Source organism: Scatophagus argus, chromosome 12 (assembly GCF_020382885.2).
Source record: "Scatophagus argus isolate fScaArg1 chromosome 12, fScaArg1.pri, whole genome shotgun sequence".
NCBI lineage: Eukaryota > Metazoa > Chordata > Actinopteri > Scatophagidae > Scatophagus > Scatophagus argus.
In genome coordinates this window covers 256,433-278,770 of record NC_058504.1, presented here as the reverse complement: position 1 = coordinate 278,770, position 22,338 = coordinate 256,433, and the positions used below count along the sequence as shown (strand labels likewise).

At 42.9% G+C, this 22,338-nt stretch overlaps 1 protein-coding gene across 3 annotated transcripts in view; it reads left to right on the top strand.

Moving 5' to 3' along the window:
- The window catches only part of htr4 (5-hydroxytryptamine receptor 4), a 102,309-nt gene that overhangs the window by 53,944 nt on the left and 26,027 nt on the right, over positions 1-22,338 (top strand). For 2 of the 3 annotated variants that reach the window (XM_046405813.1, XM_046405812.1), the window contains 4 exons: positions 2,115-2,228; positions 8,054-8,254; positions 16,424-16,577; positions 20,754-21,325. In XM_046405813.1, the coding sequence (XP_046261769.1) occupies positions 2,122-2,228; positions 8,054-8,254; positions 16,424-16,577; positions 20,754-21,325 (1,034 nt within the window). In that variant the 5' untranslated portion in view covers positions 2,115-2,121. Of the gene's footprint in view, positions 1-2,105; positions 2,229-8,053; positions 8,255-16,423; positions 16,578-20,753; positions 21,326-22,338 lie in introns of all 3 variants that reach the window. The other variant, XM_046405811.1, reaches the window with a different exon arrangement.

The following is a 22,338-nucleotide window of genomic DNA, read 5'->3' as shown; positions in this document are numbered from 1 at the left end:
AACAGTGGAAACTATAATAAAATATCGAATTTCTTTCACAGTACAGTAGCAAAGCTGGAGGATTTTTTTCAGGCATCAGCAAAAGTTAAAATGACAGTAATTTCTGTAGTAACAAGACTCAGCCTGATGAAAAATAAGAAAAATAGAAAAATGAAAGTATGTGGCTCTTTGATAAGAAGTTAATGACTGTTTAGAACTTTCTAGGGCAGAAAGGAGGAACTCAAGTCATGAGTCATAAGTCTCTGAACTCCACTGCTTGAATCATTTAGAAATCTCCTATTTGTGTTTGACTTTATTTAGTTTTCTCCTTGCAATAGTGCCTTAATGTGCTTGTTTATGTTGTTCTTATGTCCTATAATGTCTTCTTATATGAAGAGTCACCAGAGCAATTTTCTGCTAACAGCAGTTAAAGATGCTCTCTGTAGTATATGGTCCTAACTTTAGTTTTAAACATGAAAGAAGATGAAAGATGAAAGTGACATATTTTGTCACTGGAGGGAACTCACTCCAACGAAATTTGTGCTCTGCATTTAACCCACCCAAGTGACGTGCACACACACACAGCAAACCCGGGGCAGTGGGCGACCGCGTGCAGCGCCCGGGGAGCAGTGGGGGTTAGGTACCTTGCTCAAGGGTACCTCAGCCATGGACACCGGGACGGGGAATCGAACCAGCGATCCACCGGTTACGGGTCCGACACCCTAACTGCTGATCCACGACTCTCCCCTCATTGAGGGGAAAGGTTGACAAATTCAAGATGATATAAGATCAGTGTGGTACTACTGAGATGTTTATTTGATACCAATGCTTTGGGTTAAAACCTAACAGCGTTCCCATTTGATCTGATTAGTGTGTTGATCAAAGAACATGCCTCATTTGCACACTATTACTTTGCCTTTGAACCTCAGATGTTGGATGTAAAATAATTTGGCAGAGAGGGACTGCATGCAGTTTCTCACCACAGCAGTAAATCAGACAGCAAAGGTGTGTCTGTTAGCACATTAAACAACATAAAAGTCACACATAAAAAATACCCTGCAAACTTTGGATTTTCTAGAGACTCATAGGGCAAACCAAACTGATGAAGCCTCTTGGATGAGAGGTGAAACGTCTTCAAAGACAAATAACTAAGTCCAGTTGCTTTCGATTGAATTTCCTTGAGATAACCATGACCTGGATGAATCAGAATTCACAGGCTCATAGGGAAAACGTGGGAAAAGAGACGATCAACAGACCTCAACCTCAGGAGGATCACAGTGATGCATAGCCAATGTTAAACAAGCCGGAGACTGAACAAATTCGCTGTGCTGAAGCCAAACTATGTACTTATTTCTCTAGCCTTTTAACCTATCACACCAGCAGCTGCAGCTCTGGACCTAAAGATTCTGAAATGCTCTCCTCGCTGACCAAATGACTCCTGAAGGAAACTTGTTGTTTTCAGTGACCCTTTCCTTGATTGGGAATGCATTATCGCGGTACGTCTCTCACTCTAGATCTTGTATTTGAACAGGACCTTCCTGACTAAATGGAGGCTAAGTAAATCAATAAATGGTGTCTGATGTATTGGCAGGCTGGGACTTTCTGAGCTGACTTTCAGCAGGTGTTCAGCAGAGCTGCTGCATTGTTCTCTCTTTACAGCCTCTCTGATTTTTAGAAAAGGGCTTTTCTGCCTGCCTGATTGCAGTGATCCGGCAGGCTTCCTTGGAGATAGAGGAGATATAAATAACTCTCACTGGCACCTGAATGTTTTCAGTGACATTCAGAAAACCACAGAGACATACGACTTTCCACTACATCACACAGGTTCACCGCTATATGTTCAGGTTGTCATGTTGGATCAGAGTTTTGATGAGAAACAGAAAGGTAATTACACATGAATCTGTCTTTCCCTGGATGGAGCACCCAGTCTCAGTAAAAGGTTTTTACCTGAACAGTTTATGGGTGTAAAGACTTTAAGCTGGTGAAGAACTGCTTCTTGATTTTTACAGCAAAATCTTCTGTTATTGCAGGTGAACTACGTTCCTTTCTCTTCATCACTCTGTTCTGTAAAAGTTACATGCTGTAGTTTTGCATCTGAACTGATGTGTTGTTGTGTCTTTTTGCAGTTTCCACAGCGACAGCATGCCAAAGCGGATGGCTCTGATCTGCTTCCTGTCTCTGGTCATGTTGATGAGCATCCTGGGAAACCTGCTGGTCATGGTGGCCGTTTGCAAGGACAGACAACTCAGGTGAGATGCAGTTTATTTAATACAATGGCAAATCTGGCTTGGATTTATATGAGCATAAATTCAGTGTGTGTGTGTGTGTGTGTGTGTGTGCGTGTGTGATAAAGTGAAACAAAGATAGAAAGGATGGTTGGAGAGAGAACAAGCGGAGAAGTAGAGCGAGAAATCCACAGTGAAGTAATCCATTAACTGCTTCTAAAGTCTGTGGACTCCATCAACCACATGAGCACAGACTGTGAGAATGAAACGTAAGAAAATGATGAATATGTCACACAATATGTGAATATACACCATGTAGACAACAGGATGTACTGTGCAGAGGAAGAGTGTTGTGAGGCTAACAGTGCATCAGTTCATCCTGAAGACTGAGCTGCCATCATTCATTCTTCTTCTCTTCCTGTCCTCCACCTTTTCTTCTTTCCATGTGCTGTCTCTCTGTCTCTTCTTCTACCTGGTGACACCTGAGAGAGTGACCTTTGTCCAAGGATGACACAACGTGTGTGTATGTGTGTGTGTTTTAGATAGCTGTCACCACTGTGCCTCACCTCCCTGAGGAGACTACCATGACATGTCATATTTGTTTCTCAACACACACACCAGCTCTCTTTATTCCCAATACACGCTCGCATGTAAATATAAAGACATCCGCCACACACGCACACACACACACACACCTTCTCAGTGGGAGTGTCCCATGGGCAGCTGTTCGTGACAAAGCATAAAACACAACTGTGAGCACGTCATTAAAAATGAACATGCTGTGAAGTGTTGAGCCGGGCTGTTATTTCAGAGCGTCTGTTTTTGTGTCAGTCGTGTGTTAAAGTTTACTGTATTTGTCACATTAAACTGTCGGCTGAACACATCAGTGTGTCTCAGTGTCACAGGCTGAGCCTTCTTATTCCACTGACTCAATAGACCCACACAGATCACCTCTTCAACGTATTCATTCTTCTACACTGTCAGAACCTGAAGTCTACACTACCCACAATGCAATTGGAATGCCAGCACTTTTTTGCTGCCTTGAAAGGGGGTTTTTATGAGTCTATATGGTCAACTCCCTGACCTGTGACCTGTATTCATTTATTTTCCATATTGAGAGTATTGCAAACCTAACACAGCATGACCCAACCTGACATAAGACCAGCACCATGATACAGCATATTGTACTGTACATTTTATTTAACTTATACAGATGATGTAGTCCTATTGGCTTCATCAAACGATGACAACTCACACTGAGACGATTTACAGCTGAGTGTGAAGTGGCTGGGATGAAGATCAGCACCTCCAAGTCAGGGGCCATGGTTCTCAGCTGGAACGGGTTGATTGCCCACTCTGGGTTGGAGGAGAGTTGCTGCCCCAAGTGGAGGATTTCAAGTATCTCAGGGTCTTGTTCACAAACGACAGTAAAATGGAGTGGGAGATTGACAGGTGGATCAGGGTAGTGTCCGCTGTGATGCAGACGCTGCAGCAGTTTGTTGCTGAAGCTCTTAATCTACCAGTCGATCTACATTCTAACCTCCACCTGTGGTCACGAGCTGTGGGTTGTGACCAAAAGAACAAGGTACCAAACACGGCTGAAGTCGTATAAGTGGTACAAGTGGCCTTGGAGAGGAAGAGCTAGGTTTCCTTGCTGAGACTACTGTCCCTGTGAACTGGACCCAGATCAGTGAATGAAGACGAAGACCAAGAGATACACCACCTCTCCCTCCTGCACAGACAGGTCCTACAGTGATATTTATGTTCCATTTCAGTAATCCATGGGTCCAGTGGGCAGCCAGCCCTGTGGGTCACCTCATGTGACGTAGGGTGTCTTCTCTACAGGGGCACTGAGTAATCTTACAGCCACTTTCATGACTCCACTTAGATGTGTAGCATCGGTTGGTGGCCGTAATAGCTGGACTGTCCTTGTTATAACCTTATTATGAAACACAGCCAAACCATGCGTACAAAGTGATGAGACAGGTTTGCTGCAGCCGTGACCTAGAGGTTGGAGAAGCGGCTTGTGATCGGAGGGTCACCGGTTCGATTCCCCCACCGGACGGGCAGGAAAAATTTGGATGTGGTGGAGCGATTAATGCAAAAAATGCTCCCCCCCTCCATTAGCCGGCTGATGTGCCCTTGAGCAAGGCACTTAACCCCCCAATATGCTCCCCGGGCGCTTGATGCTGCCCACTGCTCCTGTGTGTGTTTCACTGCATGTAATTTGCCGGGTGTTGCATGTGTGTGTTCAACTAAGGATGGGTCAAATGCAGAAGACAAATTCAGTGTGTGTATGTAAAAATATATATACTGCTAATAAAGCTGATTCTTCTCTTCTTCTCTTTTCTGTATCACTGTAATTTCGTTGTGTGGACATTTTCTTCACATGGTAGTAAAATGTAAAGTTAAGTCAGTATTTCTAGCACGGAAGTGGAGAAAAGAACAGGCAATGACGAGTCAGTGATTTCACACTCTAACCACTTGAATGCTAAGCAAACTTCCCCCCACGAATCTCACCACTGCTAGCCTCAAGCAGCTATTAGGAACATTCTACATGGGTTAGGCTTTGAGGTTAGCTCCTGGTGAATTCACTCCTTTTAACCTCACTCCCAAAGCTACAAGAAGGCTACAGCTAACATCTGTACAGTGGCTGCTTTGGGACAGCACAGACTGCACTGACCGTCCATCAGATAAATTCATGCAGAGTTTCTGCGAGCACAGAGGGCTGATGGCCCAAGAGAGGAAAACACACCCACACACACACACACACACACACACACAGCTTGCATGCTGTCTATGCTGGACCCTGTGCAGTAGAGGTGATAAATGTGTGGTATTGCAGTTTTTGGTCACTCACTGAAGAGATTTAACAAATTGAACTTGTTTCAAATTAAATGTAGATTATACCAAACTAAACTCTCATTTGAAACCAAACAAGGGACACAAGACAGTTTTATAAGCTGCACAAAACAATATCAGTTCCACTGCCACCAACCTGGGCCCATATTTATATTTATTTCTGTGTCCTACATCTCACATAGTTTCAAAGACTCACTGATTCATTATTAATATTATTATTATCACTATCATTATTATGGTGAGTAACAATACAATCATTGTCTTGGTCTTGGTCTTCAACCGCTTATCAGGGTAATGAGAGCCATTCACAGCCTGAGGTAGCATCTTACTGCCTTCAGCTGGCAGCAGAAATGTTTTGTTCTTCCTCTCTGGGGTCATTTGATTTTCATGTTTTGAGGCCGAAATTTCTCCCAAACAGCCAAACAAAGACTGTGACAAACAAACTTAGTTTCAAAGCAAATTGGGTTCATGAGAATCAGCATCAGCTCCTCTTGTTAAAAATCAAAAATCTCCTCTTCTATTACTCAGCAGACAGAATGTAAATGGCAGCCTCACAGTAACACACTGCTTCACACACACAGCTCATCTTGACTAAACACAATGTGAATGGATTTTAAACTGATTTGCAGCCGACACTGCTGTGTGTGTGTGTGTGTGTGTTGAGGGTTGAGGGTGGGGGGGGGGCTGTTTGGGTTGCGACAGGCACCCTTGTGCTGAAGCTATTTATAGCCGGCTGAACAGGTCAGCTGGCTGAGCCTCTCTTTCTCTGATTGGCTGCTGTGCTTCTTCTGTGAATGCAGATGTTTAGTTGCCTGATAAGAAAAGGAAGCACTGCCAGGCCTCATCAGGCTCTGTCTGATTGGCTGCCTGTCAGGGTTTATCTCTCACCTGACAGACTGGTCAGCTGACGAGCCAAGGCATGACTGTCCATCACGGTGACTGGTGTTTATGTGTATCATATCAGGCTCACAGGGCTCAAACTAATGACTGTGTCAGTGAATGTGATACTAATTAGTAACTGATTGACTGGGAAGGTTACTTGTTAAAGTCAGTCGAACCTGATTTGAGTTGTCACAGTGGAAAAGCAGCAACCTGAGCTGCAGTTTAAAATGTCAGGCTGTAAAACTGAGTTTTGAAAACAAACATGACAAATTGCTGACTAGGTGTTGTGGACTGTGAGATCTCGGTGTGTGATTTTAGATCAGAAAAGGTGGGACAACAGATGTAGTTCAACAGCATCTGTTAAAATGGGTCACCCAACTACAGTCTGTGTAACAGTGCAAAATGTAAAAACATCATATCATTAAAAATGACCAACATCTAAAAAGTAATTTGAAGCAGTTAGAAAGACGTTGGCAGGAAATGTTTTAATGTCAACCAGCCAACAGCCAGCACTCTGTAGGTGCTGCCAGAGCCTGAGCAGAAGCCTAAGAAGTTTAATCATGTTTTAATCACCATGAATGGACAGTGTGTTGTGTAACTGAATATGAGACATGATTGAAGTCCTTGGCCTCAGGCAGAAGGAGACAAGTCGTACATCACGTGCAGTCCCAATGCAAAAAGTTCAAGGTTAATAACTTCAAAAATCATCGCTGAAAATGGACGTCAACCTTTGTGCACTCCTCCTATACCAGGCAGGGCCTCGCCCGACCTCTCATCAGATGCACCAAACTGGTCCTGAAGCAGGTGAAAATCTGCCTGACAGGAGCCATCTCTGTTCTTCAGGACTGCTTTGAGGGCTGACTGGCTGCTACCAACAGGGATCACACCAACTTTGAGGAGTATGCGCCATCAGTCGCTAGCTATATTAGCAAGTGCATTGATGACGTCACTGTATCCAAGACCATCACCACACGTGCCAACCAGAAGCCGTGAATGACTGCAGAAGTGCACACACTGCTGAGGACCCGAGACAGCGCCTTCAGAGCTGGTGACAAGGTGGCGAGAATCCACGGCCACTTCAAAGACAGTGGGGATACTTGGCGTCTGTGGCAGGGCATCCAAGCCATTACCAACTACAGGACGACAACGCCTGCCTGTGTCAGTGATGCCTCCCTCCCAGATGCGCAAAACGACTTCTACGCATGGTTCGAGGCACAGATCAACCCCTGCCGGCAGCAGGAAGGTCACCCCTCCTCCCGACGACCAGGTGCTACGTGTTGCTACAGCTGACGTGTGGAGGACTCTGAGGGAAGTAAATCCACGGAAGGCTGCTAGACTGGAAAACATTCCTGGTGCTCAGGGGATGTGCAGACCAGCTAGTGGATGTTCTCTCAGCCTTCTTTAACATCTCCCTGAGCTGTGCCATCATCTCAAAGTGCCTCAGAGAAGCTACCATCATTCTTGTACCCACAAAGTCACCAGCTTCTTGTCTCAGTAACTACCGACCCATCACACTCACGCCCATCATCAAGAACTGCTTCGAGAGGCTAGTCATGAAGACAATGCCATCACCTCTGTGCTCCACCTGGCTCTCACCTGGGCACACCTGGGCAATAAGGACACTTATGTTCAAATGCTGTTCATAGACTTCAGCTCAGCATGTATTTGTAAAGCTGAGCCTGCTGGGCCTGAACACCTCCCTCTGCAACCAGTTTCTATACTTTCTAACTGTGAGACCTCAGAAAGTCCAGATCGGCAGCAACATCTCCAGCCCCACCACACTGAGCCCCACAAGGCTGTGTGCTCAGCCCTCTGCTGTTCACCACTGTGATCTCAGGTCATAAAAACAACTACTGCTACTCTTTGTGTTTGGTTTCTATGATTTCAAAAAATTAAATAAATAAATTTTCAAACTAAACATTTTGGATATTCAGATCAGATTTTACTGAAATTTACTGAAAAACACTAGTAAACTACTTCTGTCACTTTGCATTTAAAGATCTTAAACAGTGATCATTGGTTATACATTCACTGATCACAGAAAGTGGTATCACACAACAATGATTACACACGTTTCCTCAAACTCACCACCTCTCTTTCACCAGGAAAATCAAGACCAACTACTTCATTGTGTCTCTGGCCTTTGCCGACTTGCTGGTGTCAGTGCTAGTGATGCCATTTGGTGCCATCGAGCTGGTCCACCCGCACTGGATCTACGGAGAGACCTTCTGTCTGGTCCGGACCTCGCTGGATGTCCTTCTGACCACAGCGTCCATACTGCACCTGTGCTGCATTGCCCTAGACAGGTGAGAACTTCTGCTCCCGGGGTGTCTGAGCACCTGTGAGTGCAGATTTGATTCATTGTGATTTCACAGGGATGTGGTGTTCACACTGTTGCTCAAGAGAGTCACTTCACTGACATTCACTGACACACGCTGTTCATGTGTAGCATTACAGTGTCAGCTGTGAGGCCTTGACACACAGCAGGGTCACTTTTTTAATGACTTAGAAAGGTGATCTAGTGATTCAGACTTCCTGGTGCACAGTTGATATATATAATGTATGTATACAGGATGAAAAGAATTTGATGTTATGTGATTCCATTAATGTCTTTTATTTATCAAAGTGTACCTGGCTAACAAGCCAGAAAGAAAAGAGCAGATCACAACTCTGGAGGATTCAGCAGCACACTTCTGTCAGTGTGGTCACCTCTCCGTCCATTCCCAACAGCATTTTCCAACAGTAACACATTACTGAGGGCTGCTTGTCCAAGTCAAAACAATACAACACTAAATACAGTGTTGTATTGTAAACTATGGAGGCAGGATCCAGAGGCATTCAGTCATGTAGGATCCTTGAAATTCAGTTCCAATCAGTGATGGTAACCAATCAGAGGTGGATTAAGGTGGTTCAGAATCAGTGAAACCCTGAGAAGAATGTTGCTCGAATCAGATAAGCTTTGGTAATAAAGAGTTGGTGTGTATTTTTCCCTCCTAAGAATACATCACCTGCTGCTAGTAAACAAACTGAGACTTGGATGGAATGTTTTTGTGAATTTATTTTTCTGTGCCTCTCTTAACATGGTTGGTAGCTATCTGTTGTGTTGGGGGTGGCAGTCTGTGATGTGAGAAAAGTGGAGCAGACAGGGTAAGCCTTATCATGCCGACAGCTGCACAATCCCCTAACTGAATCAGGTGCAAACAAAAAGTCTTATCGCTGGTTTTCACTTCTCAAGCTGGTGTGTGTTGAGTAACTTTTTAAACATCCTGAAATATTGTAAACTCTAAAAAGTAAGTGAATGGACACACGTGTTGTGCCGTATGATGAGAGGATGCTGTGCTGTGATCTTGTGATTTTCACTGTTCATCACGCAGCACTGATCTGTTCATACTAAAACGACAGAAAACATATCTGAGGACTGCAGGGAGGACCGTTGCACCTCTGACTGAGGTGGTGCAGTCATAACATAGGCTGAATGATCAATAGATATCTATTCTGAGCTGTTAATGTAGAAACTCACAGATGCACAAACACAATTCTCCAAATGAGACAAACCAAAGATGCAAAGCTCAGCAACAGTAGAGGAGGAAATGTTGACCTAATTTAATTAGGAGCTTTGTACTCGTCTATACAGACAGTTGCCTCCACATCCTGCAACTTTCACTTCCAGTTTGTAGTGAGGCCTCATCATGTTGTAGTGGATTTTGAAATGCAGGTTCTGATTCTTTTATCTTTTCAGGTGTCTGCTGCTTCTGTTCTTATTACGTACACAAAAAGATCCTGTTATGGATCCCGAGGATAGGATTATCTGTTTGTCAAATTCATTGCTAAGTAATGAACAGTTAAATATTACAAATCAGCATCTTCAAAAGGTGACTTTTTATTTTCAAGTATTAAGACTGATTCATCTAAAGATACTTAATTCATAATACAACTGAATGAAAGTATTGGCCAAAGTTTTTGTCCTCAGGAATAATTTATTAAGTTTCCATTTTAAAAAAATAATACATATTACACGCAGCTGTTCTAAGATGTGCAGAAATATGTGCTATTAAATCAGAGGTTTGACTGTGTTTATTTAATGAGGTGTCATTAGCAAGACCAACAACATCAACTCAGTGTTTGATTTCCATGTTTTGAGCAGGTTGTTAATGCTCAGGCTGTAACCCGTCAGCCTATTTTAGATTATGTCTGTGGTTGCATTTAAAGGAAGCGACAGGTTGATCGTGTCCACTGCTCAGTGAGAAGCGGTGGACTTTAATTGATAGGACCTAGTACTTGATAAATAATGTCTCACTCATATCTGTACTACAAGCAGCATGAGCCTATCCTGCATTGCTTTTGATTGCTGTTCATTTTAAGTTGAAATGTAGATTTTTCTTTATTCTGAAAACCTTTTGTGTTTGTGCATCTTTTTCTTGGCCCTCACAAAGTTCTTTTGATCAGAGGGTTGGGCCAACCAGTATGTCACTTTCATGACAAAACCCAGGGAGAAAAAATCCACACAACACTCACACAGTCTGCTGCTGTAAGCATACTGTAGTAATTAAAGCTGACAGAGATGAGCATTTCACCATTTCTATTAACTCAAAGCGTCTATTTGCCCAAGTCAGGGCAAAACATGCTAAATCAAGCTTTGGTTTTGTTCCATGTGAAGAATGGGGACAAAGCACCTTTTGAGAGGACACCTTGATCATATGGGAAGGGAAGCAAGCCTTGACCTTGACATACAAGTTAAGATTTGGGCCATCTAAAGAAAGATACATTTAAAGATGCAAACAGTTTTGTTACATAATCCTTTCTGTGTGCAGAATTCCTCCTTCAGATGAAATATTACAGTATGCAAGCACTGAACACCACGACAGCATAAATATTCCACAATGCAATGCAGTAATGCAGTAACATCAATAACACTTCATTAAATAGAAGGTTTTGCTTCAATAAGCATAATATATTTATATTCCTTTAGTTCATTGACAAGGAGGCTCACAGGAAGTCACGATGAACCCACAAACTGGGTATATGGTTCAAAATATGTGTTGTCTGTTAGCTCTTTAAACAACCCTTGGCTGCTGCAGTAGAACCTGACAGTTTGGTTTATTTTAACTGAGAAGAAAGTCTTCTTCTTCTCTGGCACTGCATGCAGTAAACACTGCAGAGTTCCAGACTCTCATTCACAAAGACAAGCATCTCCCACAGCCTCAGCAGCAAACAAAAATATCACATTGGCTGCAGAGGTCAGCTAAAGCAGGCAAGCCAAACTAGTTTAACTGTAACCAAAGTAAGAAGAGGAGAAGAGAACAGAGAAAGACACAAAGGGATAAAGATTTTGATTCTTAAGTATTTCTTCCTTTCTAGATAAACTTCTGTATGTGAGAAATGTCTCAGCTGTGTGGCCTTCCATCCACATTCGTGAAACCTTAATGATGGTGTTCCTCAAGGATGCCACCTGGGCTCTACAAATTCATTTCACCACCAACATGAAAACACATGAGGTTCCTTCTTTTCAATTTTCATTCCAACAGAGTGTCTGCCGTTTCTGGCAGCCTTGAGGTTAAAGAAGCTGTTCAGACAACAAAACGTTTGCCTGGAAGTGGAAAGAAACTTTCTCTCCCCCCCCAACTTAAAGATGCCTTCAGGTTTTAGTGTTTGACCTTTTGGGAAAGGCAGAGTGGAGATACGGAACAAAGAATCTCCCTCCTGCACTGACTACCTTCAAGATGCCCAGAAACAAGACAAAGACTGCCTGCTGACATCAGTGAATCGACTTCATGCTGCTTCCCATCAGCCCCGTGTTAGTGTCAGACAAGGTTCTCATCTGATGGAGCTTTGAAGCTTGACAGTCCAGTAAAACTTTCTTGGCCCCAGTGGATTGACAAATGCAGATTTTGGCCATGGTATGACATGCTGTCACCTCTGTGGAGCTGACAGAGCTGCAGTTCAAAGCCTGTTCATGTTCTGGCTGATGGACTGTGAATCAGCAGAGGTCCGACCTCACAGAGAAACAGACAAACACATTCAGACATCACTGAAGCACTGTGGGATCATGGGAGTTGTTCATTCTTCATTGTTGCGGATGAAAACCTGAGGATGAGGTCATATTTTAAAGGCTTCTTCACATTACATTCAGTCAGGACTTCCTTCCTCTCCTGGAAGTTACAGCAACAGGAAGGGAAAAGCTCTGTTAGCTTGAATAAAACTACAGACTTTTGTGGGTTTGAGCTTTGCTGGAAACATTTGAGATAATTTAAGGAAATAACTCAACTAAATATACAACAAAGGTCTCATGGGTTTGAGACATTTTGACGTGGAAATGTTCATGAGCCATGCTGTTATTTGAAAAATGTGTCATTTCCACCTGATTGAATCAGTTTCTTTCAGCGTGATAGAGACAGTGTTGTTATTTAATTTGATCTAACTTATTTGTGAGTTTGTTTTTTTTTTCATAAACAACCACTAATCAGATTTGGTACTGAACTGATACATGGCACAGCTTTAAATAAAATACCACTCCCATAATACCAACAGACCAAAAAGTAAGTGAACGGCTGATGAAAAAAATCACTTCCAACATGTTTATGCTTTTCAAAGAGAAGTTAGGAAAGCAGTTGTAGCTTCCAGCATCCTGAGACCAGAACAGAACAGGAACTAGAAATCGTATTCCCGATACATTATAAACCTCTAAAAGGAAGCATCTGTTCAGTGGGAGAAAAAAGATTAAACACAGAAGAAAACAATGAGAAACCTGAACATGAAAGTATGTAGAAGAAAGAAAAAGAAACATTTCTACCTGCGTATGAATACTGTCATCTCTCATTTTGCCGTTTTATTTATTTTTGTATGGCTGTCAAACATTTCCTGACCCAAAGAGGAAGGCTCTGTCGAGCTGTTGACGGAGTGTTACAGAAACACAGCATGGCATAAACAGGCAGTGGAAAGACAGTTTGTACAGGGACACACGAGCTCTGTCGTGCTTGTGTTGGTGGCAGCCATCGTCTTCCTTCAGAGCAGCATAATGATGAACCAGGGATCTTATCTGCCGAAAACTGGTGTACTAACAATCTTTGATAATTCATTAATCTGTACGGTTTTTTTTTTCTTATCAGTAAGACATCTGCTCGGGTGAATCTTGGCATGATGTTCCTGAGTATTTTCCTGTGGAGGAATCATTTACATTACATGGATTTTGACTGAGGTTACAGTTTTTTTCTTCTGTATCGTCTAAAAAAATACACTGCCAGTACCTTTAAAGTGACACTAATACTACCAGAACGCTTCATTCCATAGCTTGTTTTTTACTTACAAAAGGCAGTTGTAGCAGGGTTGCTAAATCGGGTAAAGTCAGCTGGAAATCCATCAGTTTAGGACTTGGACTTTACTTTAGAGTTGTCTTGTTCTCTTATTTTAGTGAAATAGTGTCTGGGGTTTCAGGAGGCAGCGCTGTGTGTTCAGACAGACTGTTGAGGGGAAATGAGCATCATAGGCACCAAAGTGAGCCATGACAGTGTAAAGTAAAGCACCTGTACAGAGTTCAGTCATCATACACCTGTGCTTTACCTGCTCTGAATTGTCAAAATGTCTATGCCAGGCTGCCATCTCCTCGTGTGAGTCTTAGTTTCTCGTTACTTTCTTTTCAAGAGACATCAACATAAAAACACTGAAAACACTAAACAGAAAAGAAACAACAAGCTGAAAGCAGAAGAAAAGATGCAACTTGAAATGTCACTTGATGCTGTTAGAAAAAGAAACATCTGTTGCCTCTACTGAATTTGTGATGTAAGAACTTGGCTGACAGACAAAACGAGCTTGTGTATATGAAAGAGAAAGAAAAGAGATATTGAGAGGAAGAGAAGGGGAAACGGAGAAGAAAAAAGAGGGAAAGTGAGAGAACAGCTGCAGCATAAAGCTTCTCATTCATCCATTGTAAACTGAAGAGGGTGGAATGGAAACGAATGAAGACTAAAAATACCAGAACCACCACAGGAGAAGGACGAGAGACATTTAGACACAAGGAATGTAGCCTTGTGTGAATCACCTGATTCATTCGTGCTTTGCCTTCATCAGATGAGCCAGCATCACCTTGATGAATTTGTCGTAACCGCTGACCTCAGTATTTTTGAAACGCTCGTGCCGCCTGCTTCAGCCTCCTCTGATGTGCTGGATCAGGTCTCAGCCTAAATCCTCATGCTGCTTGGAACTCCTACGTCAAAGAGCATAGACCTCTCAGACAAATCTGACGTTATGTTGCTATAAATGGACACTTTTTGTCTCTGAACAAAATTTTCTTTTCCTGACGCACATCCTTAAAGTGTATTCATGGTTATCAGCAAATGGAAAATAGAGAAAATGCTCAAATAATGTTGTTTAGATCCAACAAAAGCAGCAAGAATACATTGTTCTGAATTCGCAGAGTCGGGTTAGTCGGTTTTATTTTTGTAGCTCCAAATCTCATGAAGCGCAGGTGTAGACGGTACTCTGTGGGTTTTTGATGAATATTAACATGTCTTGTACATTTACACACTGCAGAAATGTCAGTTAGGCTGGCATACAGCAGCACATCCTGTCTTGTAATTGTGTGTTTTAATTTGTCTACAGCCTGTGTGCTCTCTGAACAAACTTGCTTTCTTTTCTTGTCTTTCCTGAGCCGTGGTGGATGTGTGGAGGGTCTGGACTGGTCCCTTGCTGGCTCCGGTCTGCTTGCGCCATGTGACAACAACATCCTTTTCTCAGAAACTGGTGTCCATCTAAATAATGTCTGAATAAAGATGTCAGAAACAAACAGAGAGAGAAATGTTTTGGAGATCAAACGGGGACCATTTAAAGCCCAGTCAACCACACCACCATCTGCTTCAAATCTACCAGCTTTGTGTGTGTGTGTGTGAGTGTGTGTGTGTGTATCTACGCAAAATACTGGGTCTCTGTATGTTTCGGGGGGGGGGGTAACTTTGTTCATTCAGACCTCCACATCCACACTTAAAGAATCCATTTGCACCCTTTCAACTGGACAATCTAAGCAGAAAGGCTCTCTTGACCTTTCTTAATGCCACAGCACACACAGACCACACACAGCATTCACAGCCTCTCCAAATTACTGATGGCTGTGAAATGCCACGCGCCGTGGCAGGTAATGAGGTAGGACCTGGCAGGGGAGACTGCTGCAAAATATCAACAGTGACTGACGATGGGATAAACTGGATTAGCTGTAATGCAGCTGCAGCAGTTCAGCCAAGCTGCTGAGGATCAGCAAAGGTTAGGAGAGGTGAAGACTCAGCCACTGCGGAGGGCTGGAGCACTGATTATTATACAACAGATTTGTCTTTCTTGTGATTTGAAGGCTGCATTATCATCTTTTGGAGCATTTTGGTAAACCATGTGATTCATCCAAGCAAAGCTAAAATAATAAATAATAAAGCTAAAAATAATTAAAACCATTTGTGCGAGTGTGCGGGGTCTTCAGGTATTTTCAGAAATCAACAAGTTAACAGTGTCCATGTGAATCTCTGTTCATACAGAAACCACTGAAAATAATTTTAAGAATATTCTTATTACAAGTTCTTCATTTTTATTCATGCTGCTATTTGACACACACACACAGTGAGCGGTCAGTGGCGTGACAGCTTATTTACTGTTTTACAAGTAAGACACAGGTGGCACGGTGCAGTGGTTAGTGCTGTCGCCTCATAGCAAGAGGGTTCCAGGTTCGAATCCCGGTCTGGGCCCTTCTATGTGGAGTTTGCATGTTCTCCCTGTGCCTGCGTGGGTTTTCTCCGGGTTCTCCGGCTTCCTCCCACAATACCAAAAACATGCACATTAGGTTAACTGGCTGCTCTACATTGCCCCCTAGGTGTGAGTGTGAGAGTGTGTGGTTGTCTGTCTTTGTGTGTTGGCCCTGCGACTGACTGGCGACCAGTCCAGGGTGAACCCCGCCTCTCGCCCACAGTCAGCTGGGATAGGCTCCAGCTCCCCTGCGAAAATGGATGGATGGACAAGTAAAACACTACTTAAAGGTGGACACTAAAGAAGAGAGAAAGCAGAAAGAAGGAGAAAATTAGGATAATTAACCCTCTGGAGTCATCTGTATAATTGTCCGTTTTTGAATACTTTTGATTTTACCTTTATATTTCAACTTAAGAAAGACAAAGGGGAAGAATGATGACACAGAGGGATGAAATGCTGAATGGAAAACACAGAGATGAAGGTACAGAAACATGTCAGAGGCAGAGAAGATGAGGAGAAAGTGGGGGACATTTTTGAAAACCTTCTTGTGCTCGTTGATATGAAATCACTGGCAGCTGACACCTTGTTCTGTGGCCAACAAAAGCTCATTTAAACTGGAAATAAATCCCCAGTATGGACCTTACTGTTGGCTGCTCACTCAGAACCATCCAAAGAAAACTACAGAGAATAAAAGGCAACCAGGAGGTGAACAAAAAGTTTTACGAAGGTCAGTGGGTAAGATTGTGGCTTGTTTGCAGGTACTACGCCATCTGCTGCCAGCCTCTGGTCTACCGCAACAAAATGACGCCCATGCGAGTGGCCCTGATGATCGGCGGCTGCTGGGTTATTCCCACCTTCATCTCTTTCCTGCCCATCATGCAGGGCTGGAACAGCATCGGCATCGACCACCTGGTGAGTGTGCGCAGTGTGTGTGTGTGTGTGTGTGTGTGTGTGGGGGGGTGGGGGGGGGGTTGTTTGGTTTGGACAGAGATGGAGCCAAATTGATTTTCCATCTCTACATGATCTATAAATTTATGATGCTAATCCAGTGCTATTCAACTGGAGCTGACTGATGGGGAGAAAGAGAACAAAAATTAAGAAACACTAAAACACAACATGTTTTACATCAACTTAAAAAAAAAAACAATTAGTGTCCCGGTGTTTGGAAGAAACAAATCTTCCTCCTGTTTACAAGGAGGAGGAGGAAACATGTCAGACAGCGAGACAGAGGGCAAGGCCACTGACTCCACAGACATGAGGTCCTTCATTTCACTCTGGAAATCTGAAGTATTTAACGGGTGAGTCAGCGCTCTGAGTGTCTTGTTTGTGAACTGAGGTTTGTTTAAACAAGATGGATGCTGAATCCAGAGCAGAAACGCACTGCTGTCGAAACATCACAGAAACAAAATGCAGAAGGGCTCAGTGTGATGGTATCTGAGTAACATTTTCCCAAGATCCCGAGTGCTTCAGCCACAACACGAACACCACTGACAGGTGGACTGAAGAACATTAATCATCTACAGTGCAATGTTTTGCAGGGGAACCTTTGGGTTCTGGCAGTCATGTGGATGTTTGACACACACCACCCACCTATACATTGCAGACCAAATAGATTCAAGCAACAGCCCCTCAAAATGTCTGTCCATGTCCACGTTAAAGCCAGAACTAGGATACTGAAGATATGAAGAAGTCATAAGCAGCTGCTACTTCCTCATAGTGAGTCAGCAGAAAGAAGAAAAGAAAGACAGCAAGAAAGAGGTTCTCCTTAGGTTCCTCTTCTTAGGTTCTGAGCTGAACATTTTTGTTTTTTTATTCCTGCTAAGACGCTAAGAACAATTTGTTAAAACGTTCAGTTTTTTAAGTCAGTCATTTGCCAGTATTTTGTCTTTAACACTACATTGCTATAATATAAAAACAAAACATGTTTGTCCAATGCTGACCCTCATCCACTGGCTGCTAAATACTTTTATTTTGAAGCGGTGTATAAATTCTAGTTTTGAATGTGCATCTTCACTTATAAGAATAAAATGGATCAAAAAATCAAAACGTGATATATAAAACTCAAACTGTTATTAAATATTTTTAAGACAGGATGAGTGCTGATGAATAAAATGAAAAAGGCAGAAAGAGGGGGAGACAGGCTGAGACACAGACAGGCTGAGACACAGACAGGTGAGGCAGAAAGGCTTCCCAGCCACTTTTATCCTCTCTCAACCTCTTCTTTACCTGAACACCAGTCAAAGTTTTTTCCAACCTGACTGTCACCTGGAGGTCTGACTTACTGGTTTTTTGCCAGCTTTGGGAACACACACACACATGTCCTCCAGGTGTGTCTCTCATACACACGCAGCAGTGTGAAGTCAGTGCTTTGCAGCAGAGGTGGCAGCATCCCTCTTTGGGCCTAATTAGAGCTGTTGAATATTTGGGTCACTTCTGCACCAAGTTCAGTTCCAAAACTCAATAAAACAACCACAACTCGTACATCAGCTATTTTAAATCTGTTTACTGGTTCCCACTGTCTTCAATATACATGATTTCACATTTGGACCATCTGGACCATCACTGTGAAGATTCATAACATGACACAGTGCAAAGTAACTCCAACTAATTTTGAGATACACTATATGGACAAACGTATTAGGACACACCTCTTTATTTCTGAATCCAGGTGTGGTATGGGGCTGTTCTTCAGGGTTTGGTCTTGGGTTTGGGAATGCTTCAGCATACCGAGACATTTTGGACAATGCTATGCTTCCAACTTTGTGGCAACAGTTTGTTGAAGGCCCTTTTCTATTCTTTCTATTTCTATCATGGTTGGATGAGTTTGGTGTGGAAGAACTTGACTGGCCCACACAGAGCCCTGACCTCAACCCCATCCAACACCTTTGGGATGAACTGGAACGGAGATTGTGAGCCAGGCCTTAGCTGTCCCAATACTTTTGTCCACATAGTGTATCGTCTATTGATAATCAATAATAATTTCAGATCAAGTCCATGTGTCAGTATCTTTCAGATCAGAAGATTTATGTGCACAGACTTCAGTCTTCTCTCATGATCATGTTGTTTTCCGACTGGACTAACTAAGCACATTCATTTTCACAGTCTGTCTGGATTTAAGTTCATGTAAAAGTTACTCTGTTAAACTGACACACACACACACAAAACTCATTTCAAACTTAAGCATAGCGAATGTGTCGAAATACCAAAAACAGCCTCATCATTATTAGCAGAGTAAGTTCTTTTTTAAAATGATTTCTGTCTGAACCCGTACAGAAATATGTATTGGCCACCCACATACTTTCAAATATATGTACATATCTGTTCATATATGCACACATATATTTACATATATATGCATAGCATATATAGCATATATGTAGACATATATGCGGGGGGACAATTTCAAATATGTGCACATATGTTGGAAAACATATATGTTTATATATTTTCTTTCTGTGTGAGAAGGTATAAAGTTATTACCCATAAATCAATTCTAAAATGACATCTTCTCTTGATGTTAATAAGGTGTAAAGATTCAATTCAATTCAATTCAATTCAGTTTATTTATATAACGCCAATTCTCAACAAAAGTTATCTCATGACACTTTCCAATTTGAGCAGGTCTAGACCAAACTCAGCACATGTAACATCTCAGAGATGATTCATACAAACAGCCATGTTCATAAGAAACCTGTGCATTTCAGCAAAGACCTGAGGAAGAACCCTAGCATGAAGTGCAAAATCTAAAAGAATCTAAATCTGTTTTGTCCTGTTACTTTTACTCTTATCACTGTGTGCAATTATGCAGCAGGTAACCTTAACGCTCATACTGAACCCTTCAGGACACCGACCCATTCATACAAACCAGATGGAGCCCACCTGGGAGCGATATGGACTGATGCGTGTTATTCATCTCGTAGCCCTGAGCCGTAGTTTCCCACAGAGATAAGATGATTGCAGATGAAGAACCGTCATGTGATTAATGGTGATGTGCAGAGCCTCCGCCTCCCACAGAACTCTCTGTGTTTCGCTACAGACTTGGATGAAGACAGGAGGAACTGGGATTCCAAATCCCAGCTTTACTATGCGTGTGTGCATGTGTGTGTGACTGAACCGAGTCATTTGTGCATATTTGTGATACTAATTTGCCCTGAGCAGGTGCATTTTAATTTAAATGTTATCAAAGCGTGAAATAAAACATTTTATTCCTGCATGTCTGAATGGGATGATGACGCTGCAGATGGCATGACAGTATTCAGATTACTTCCTGCCTCCCTGTACTAATAGTGTTCACTTATTACACTAAGTTAGAATCAGGCTGGAGCCAAAATACCACTGTAGCTTAGCAACAGCGATGTCTCTCCTCAATCCAAGTTTGAGTCCTCGTTCAAAATCTCATTCAGACCTTAGAAGAAGAAGCAGAACAATCCACTTCATTGGCAGCATATATATTTTTACATACACACACTGAATTCGTCTTCTGCATTTGACCCATCCTTAGTTGAACACACACATGCAACACTCAGCAAATTACATGCAGTGAAACACACACAGGAGCAGTGGACTGCCACTGTCAAGCGCCCCAGGGAGCAAATTGGGGGTTAAGTGCCTTGCTCAAGGACAGCCGGCTAATGGAGGGGGGGGCATTTTTTTTCGCATTAATCACTCCACCACACCCAAATTTTTCCTGCCCGTCCGGTGGGGGAATGAAACCGGTGACCCTCTGATCACAAGCCGCTTCTTCAATCTCTAGGCCCCTTTGAATGTGATGTTAACAAATTCCTCGCTGGTGTAATGGTTAGGTGTCTCAATATTTATGTCTATGTAGTGTTCTGTTCTTACATATTTACAAACCAACAAGTACCAACAATAGTTTCAACTGTTCTCTGGTGAACTCTTTGGTCCAGAATAAAGGCTGATATGTGGTCAGATACTTTTGCTCCCAATACAAGGAAATGTCAGCAAACTTTTTGATTGTTTTTTTGTGGCTAGAATATTCACAGCTCCATTGGAGTTGGACATGTGATGGTGAAAGTCTCGAATCTTGAGTTGTAGCTGTCCTGTCTCTGTTGTGAATTCTGTTGTCAGATTGAGCAGAGGCGTCATAATGAAGGCAGTAACTCCACATCCTGCGTATTCATGGTCAACAAACCATACGCCCTCACCTGCTCCGTGGTGGCCTTCTACATCCCTCTGGTTCTCATGGTTCTGGCCTACCAGAGGATCTACATCACAGCCCGTGCACACGCCCTGCAGATCAGCATGCTGCAGAGGGCAGGAGGAGCCAGCGTTGGTACGACTTCAGACTCTGCTGAACATCAACGCAACCACCGAATGCGAACAGAGACTAAAGCAGCAAAGACTCTGTGCATCATCATGGGCTGTTTCTGCCTGTGCTGGGCACCGTTCTTTATCACCAATGTAGTGGATCCCTTTATAGACTACACAGTACCAGGCATGCTTTGGGCAGCCTGCCTGTGGCTCGGCTACATCAACTCCATGCTGAACCCTATCTTGTACGCCTTCCTCAACAAGTCCTTCCGACGTGCCTTCCTCATCATCCTGTGCTGTGGGAGGAAGAGGTACCGCAGGCCGTCCATCCTGGGCTCCGGTGCTGCCTGCACAGCCACGCAGATCAATGGCTCCACCCATGTACTCAAGTAAGTCCTCTCCAAATCAGTTTAGTGTGCAGGTCATATAGATCCTTTTCTTAAAATGTGACCTCTTTATCATTAACATTTGAGCTTTAGATCCCAACAGTAGGCATATTGTTCTTAAACCATTTCAACTAATACATCTTTACTGTCTCTGTCGAACAATGACCTCCTCTTGACTTCCTCATTGTTTCTGTTGGAGTAGTAATCTCATAGAATACAGAGGGAACCCTGTGCTCCTCATTACTGCAGACATGCTCAGTAGGGTCAGGGGGACTTTATCTCAGTAAACACCCTCCCCAGTGGCTGCATAAGCCATTACGTTTCTAAAGAAAGAACACATGTTTCACAGTGATGATGATGTTCAACCTGTTCTGTACATTTAATCATCACATTTTACACCTTCTGCCTAGGGATGAGCCTATCTGTATGCAATAGTGATGAATATAGCACAGCAGCTCATTTTTCATAAAAGCCTTGTTTATTCTGCAAGGGTTAAATAATAATGCGTATGTCTGAAAATGTGTTCGCCTCTGTCCTCATCCTCTTTGTACTGCAGTGTATCCTCTGTAAATGATGTCAGTTCATTATTGTGACCTTCCCCTGCTGTCTGGAATTTGTTTTTCTGATAGTCGTGCCATTTCCAACAGTTTGTGAGATCTTCTGACTGTAAAAAGCGGAGTGTTGTAATGTTGTACATATCTTCTTTGTGCGAACTGACGTCGAGGATCGTTTGAGACTTGGATTTGGAACTGATTGAATTGACATCCTGGTTGTACATGTCTGACGAGAAATTGTTTGACTCTGTGTGGGAATCTGTGGAGGATGACATTGGCCTGCTGTTGTAATATCGGGGCAGAAAATGTGTGTAGTTTTTATCACTCAGAATGGTGCTGACATCCTGAGACATTACGGTGCTCATTGTAAGCATTCATCGAGTGTGTTTATACTGGCGCAGAAGCCCCGATCAGTTAATGTTCACTGTGCCAACAGTTTGCACAGCATTTTCTTTCCCTCTT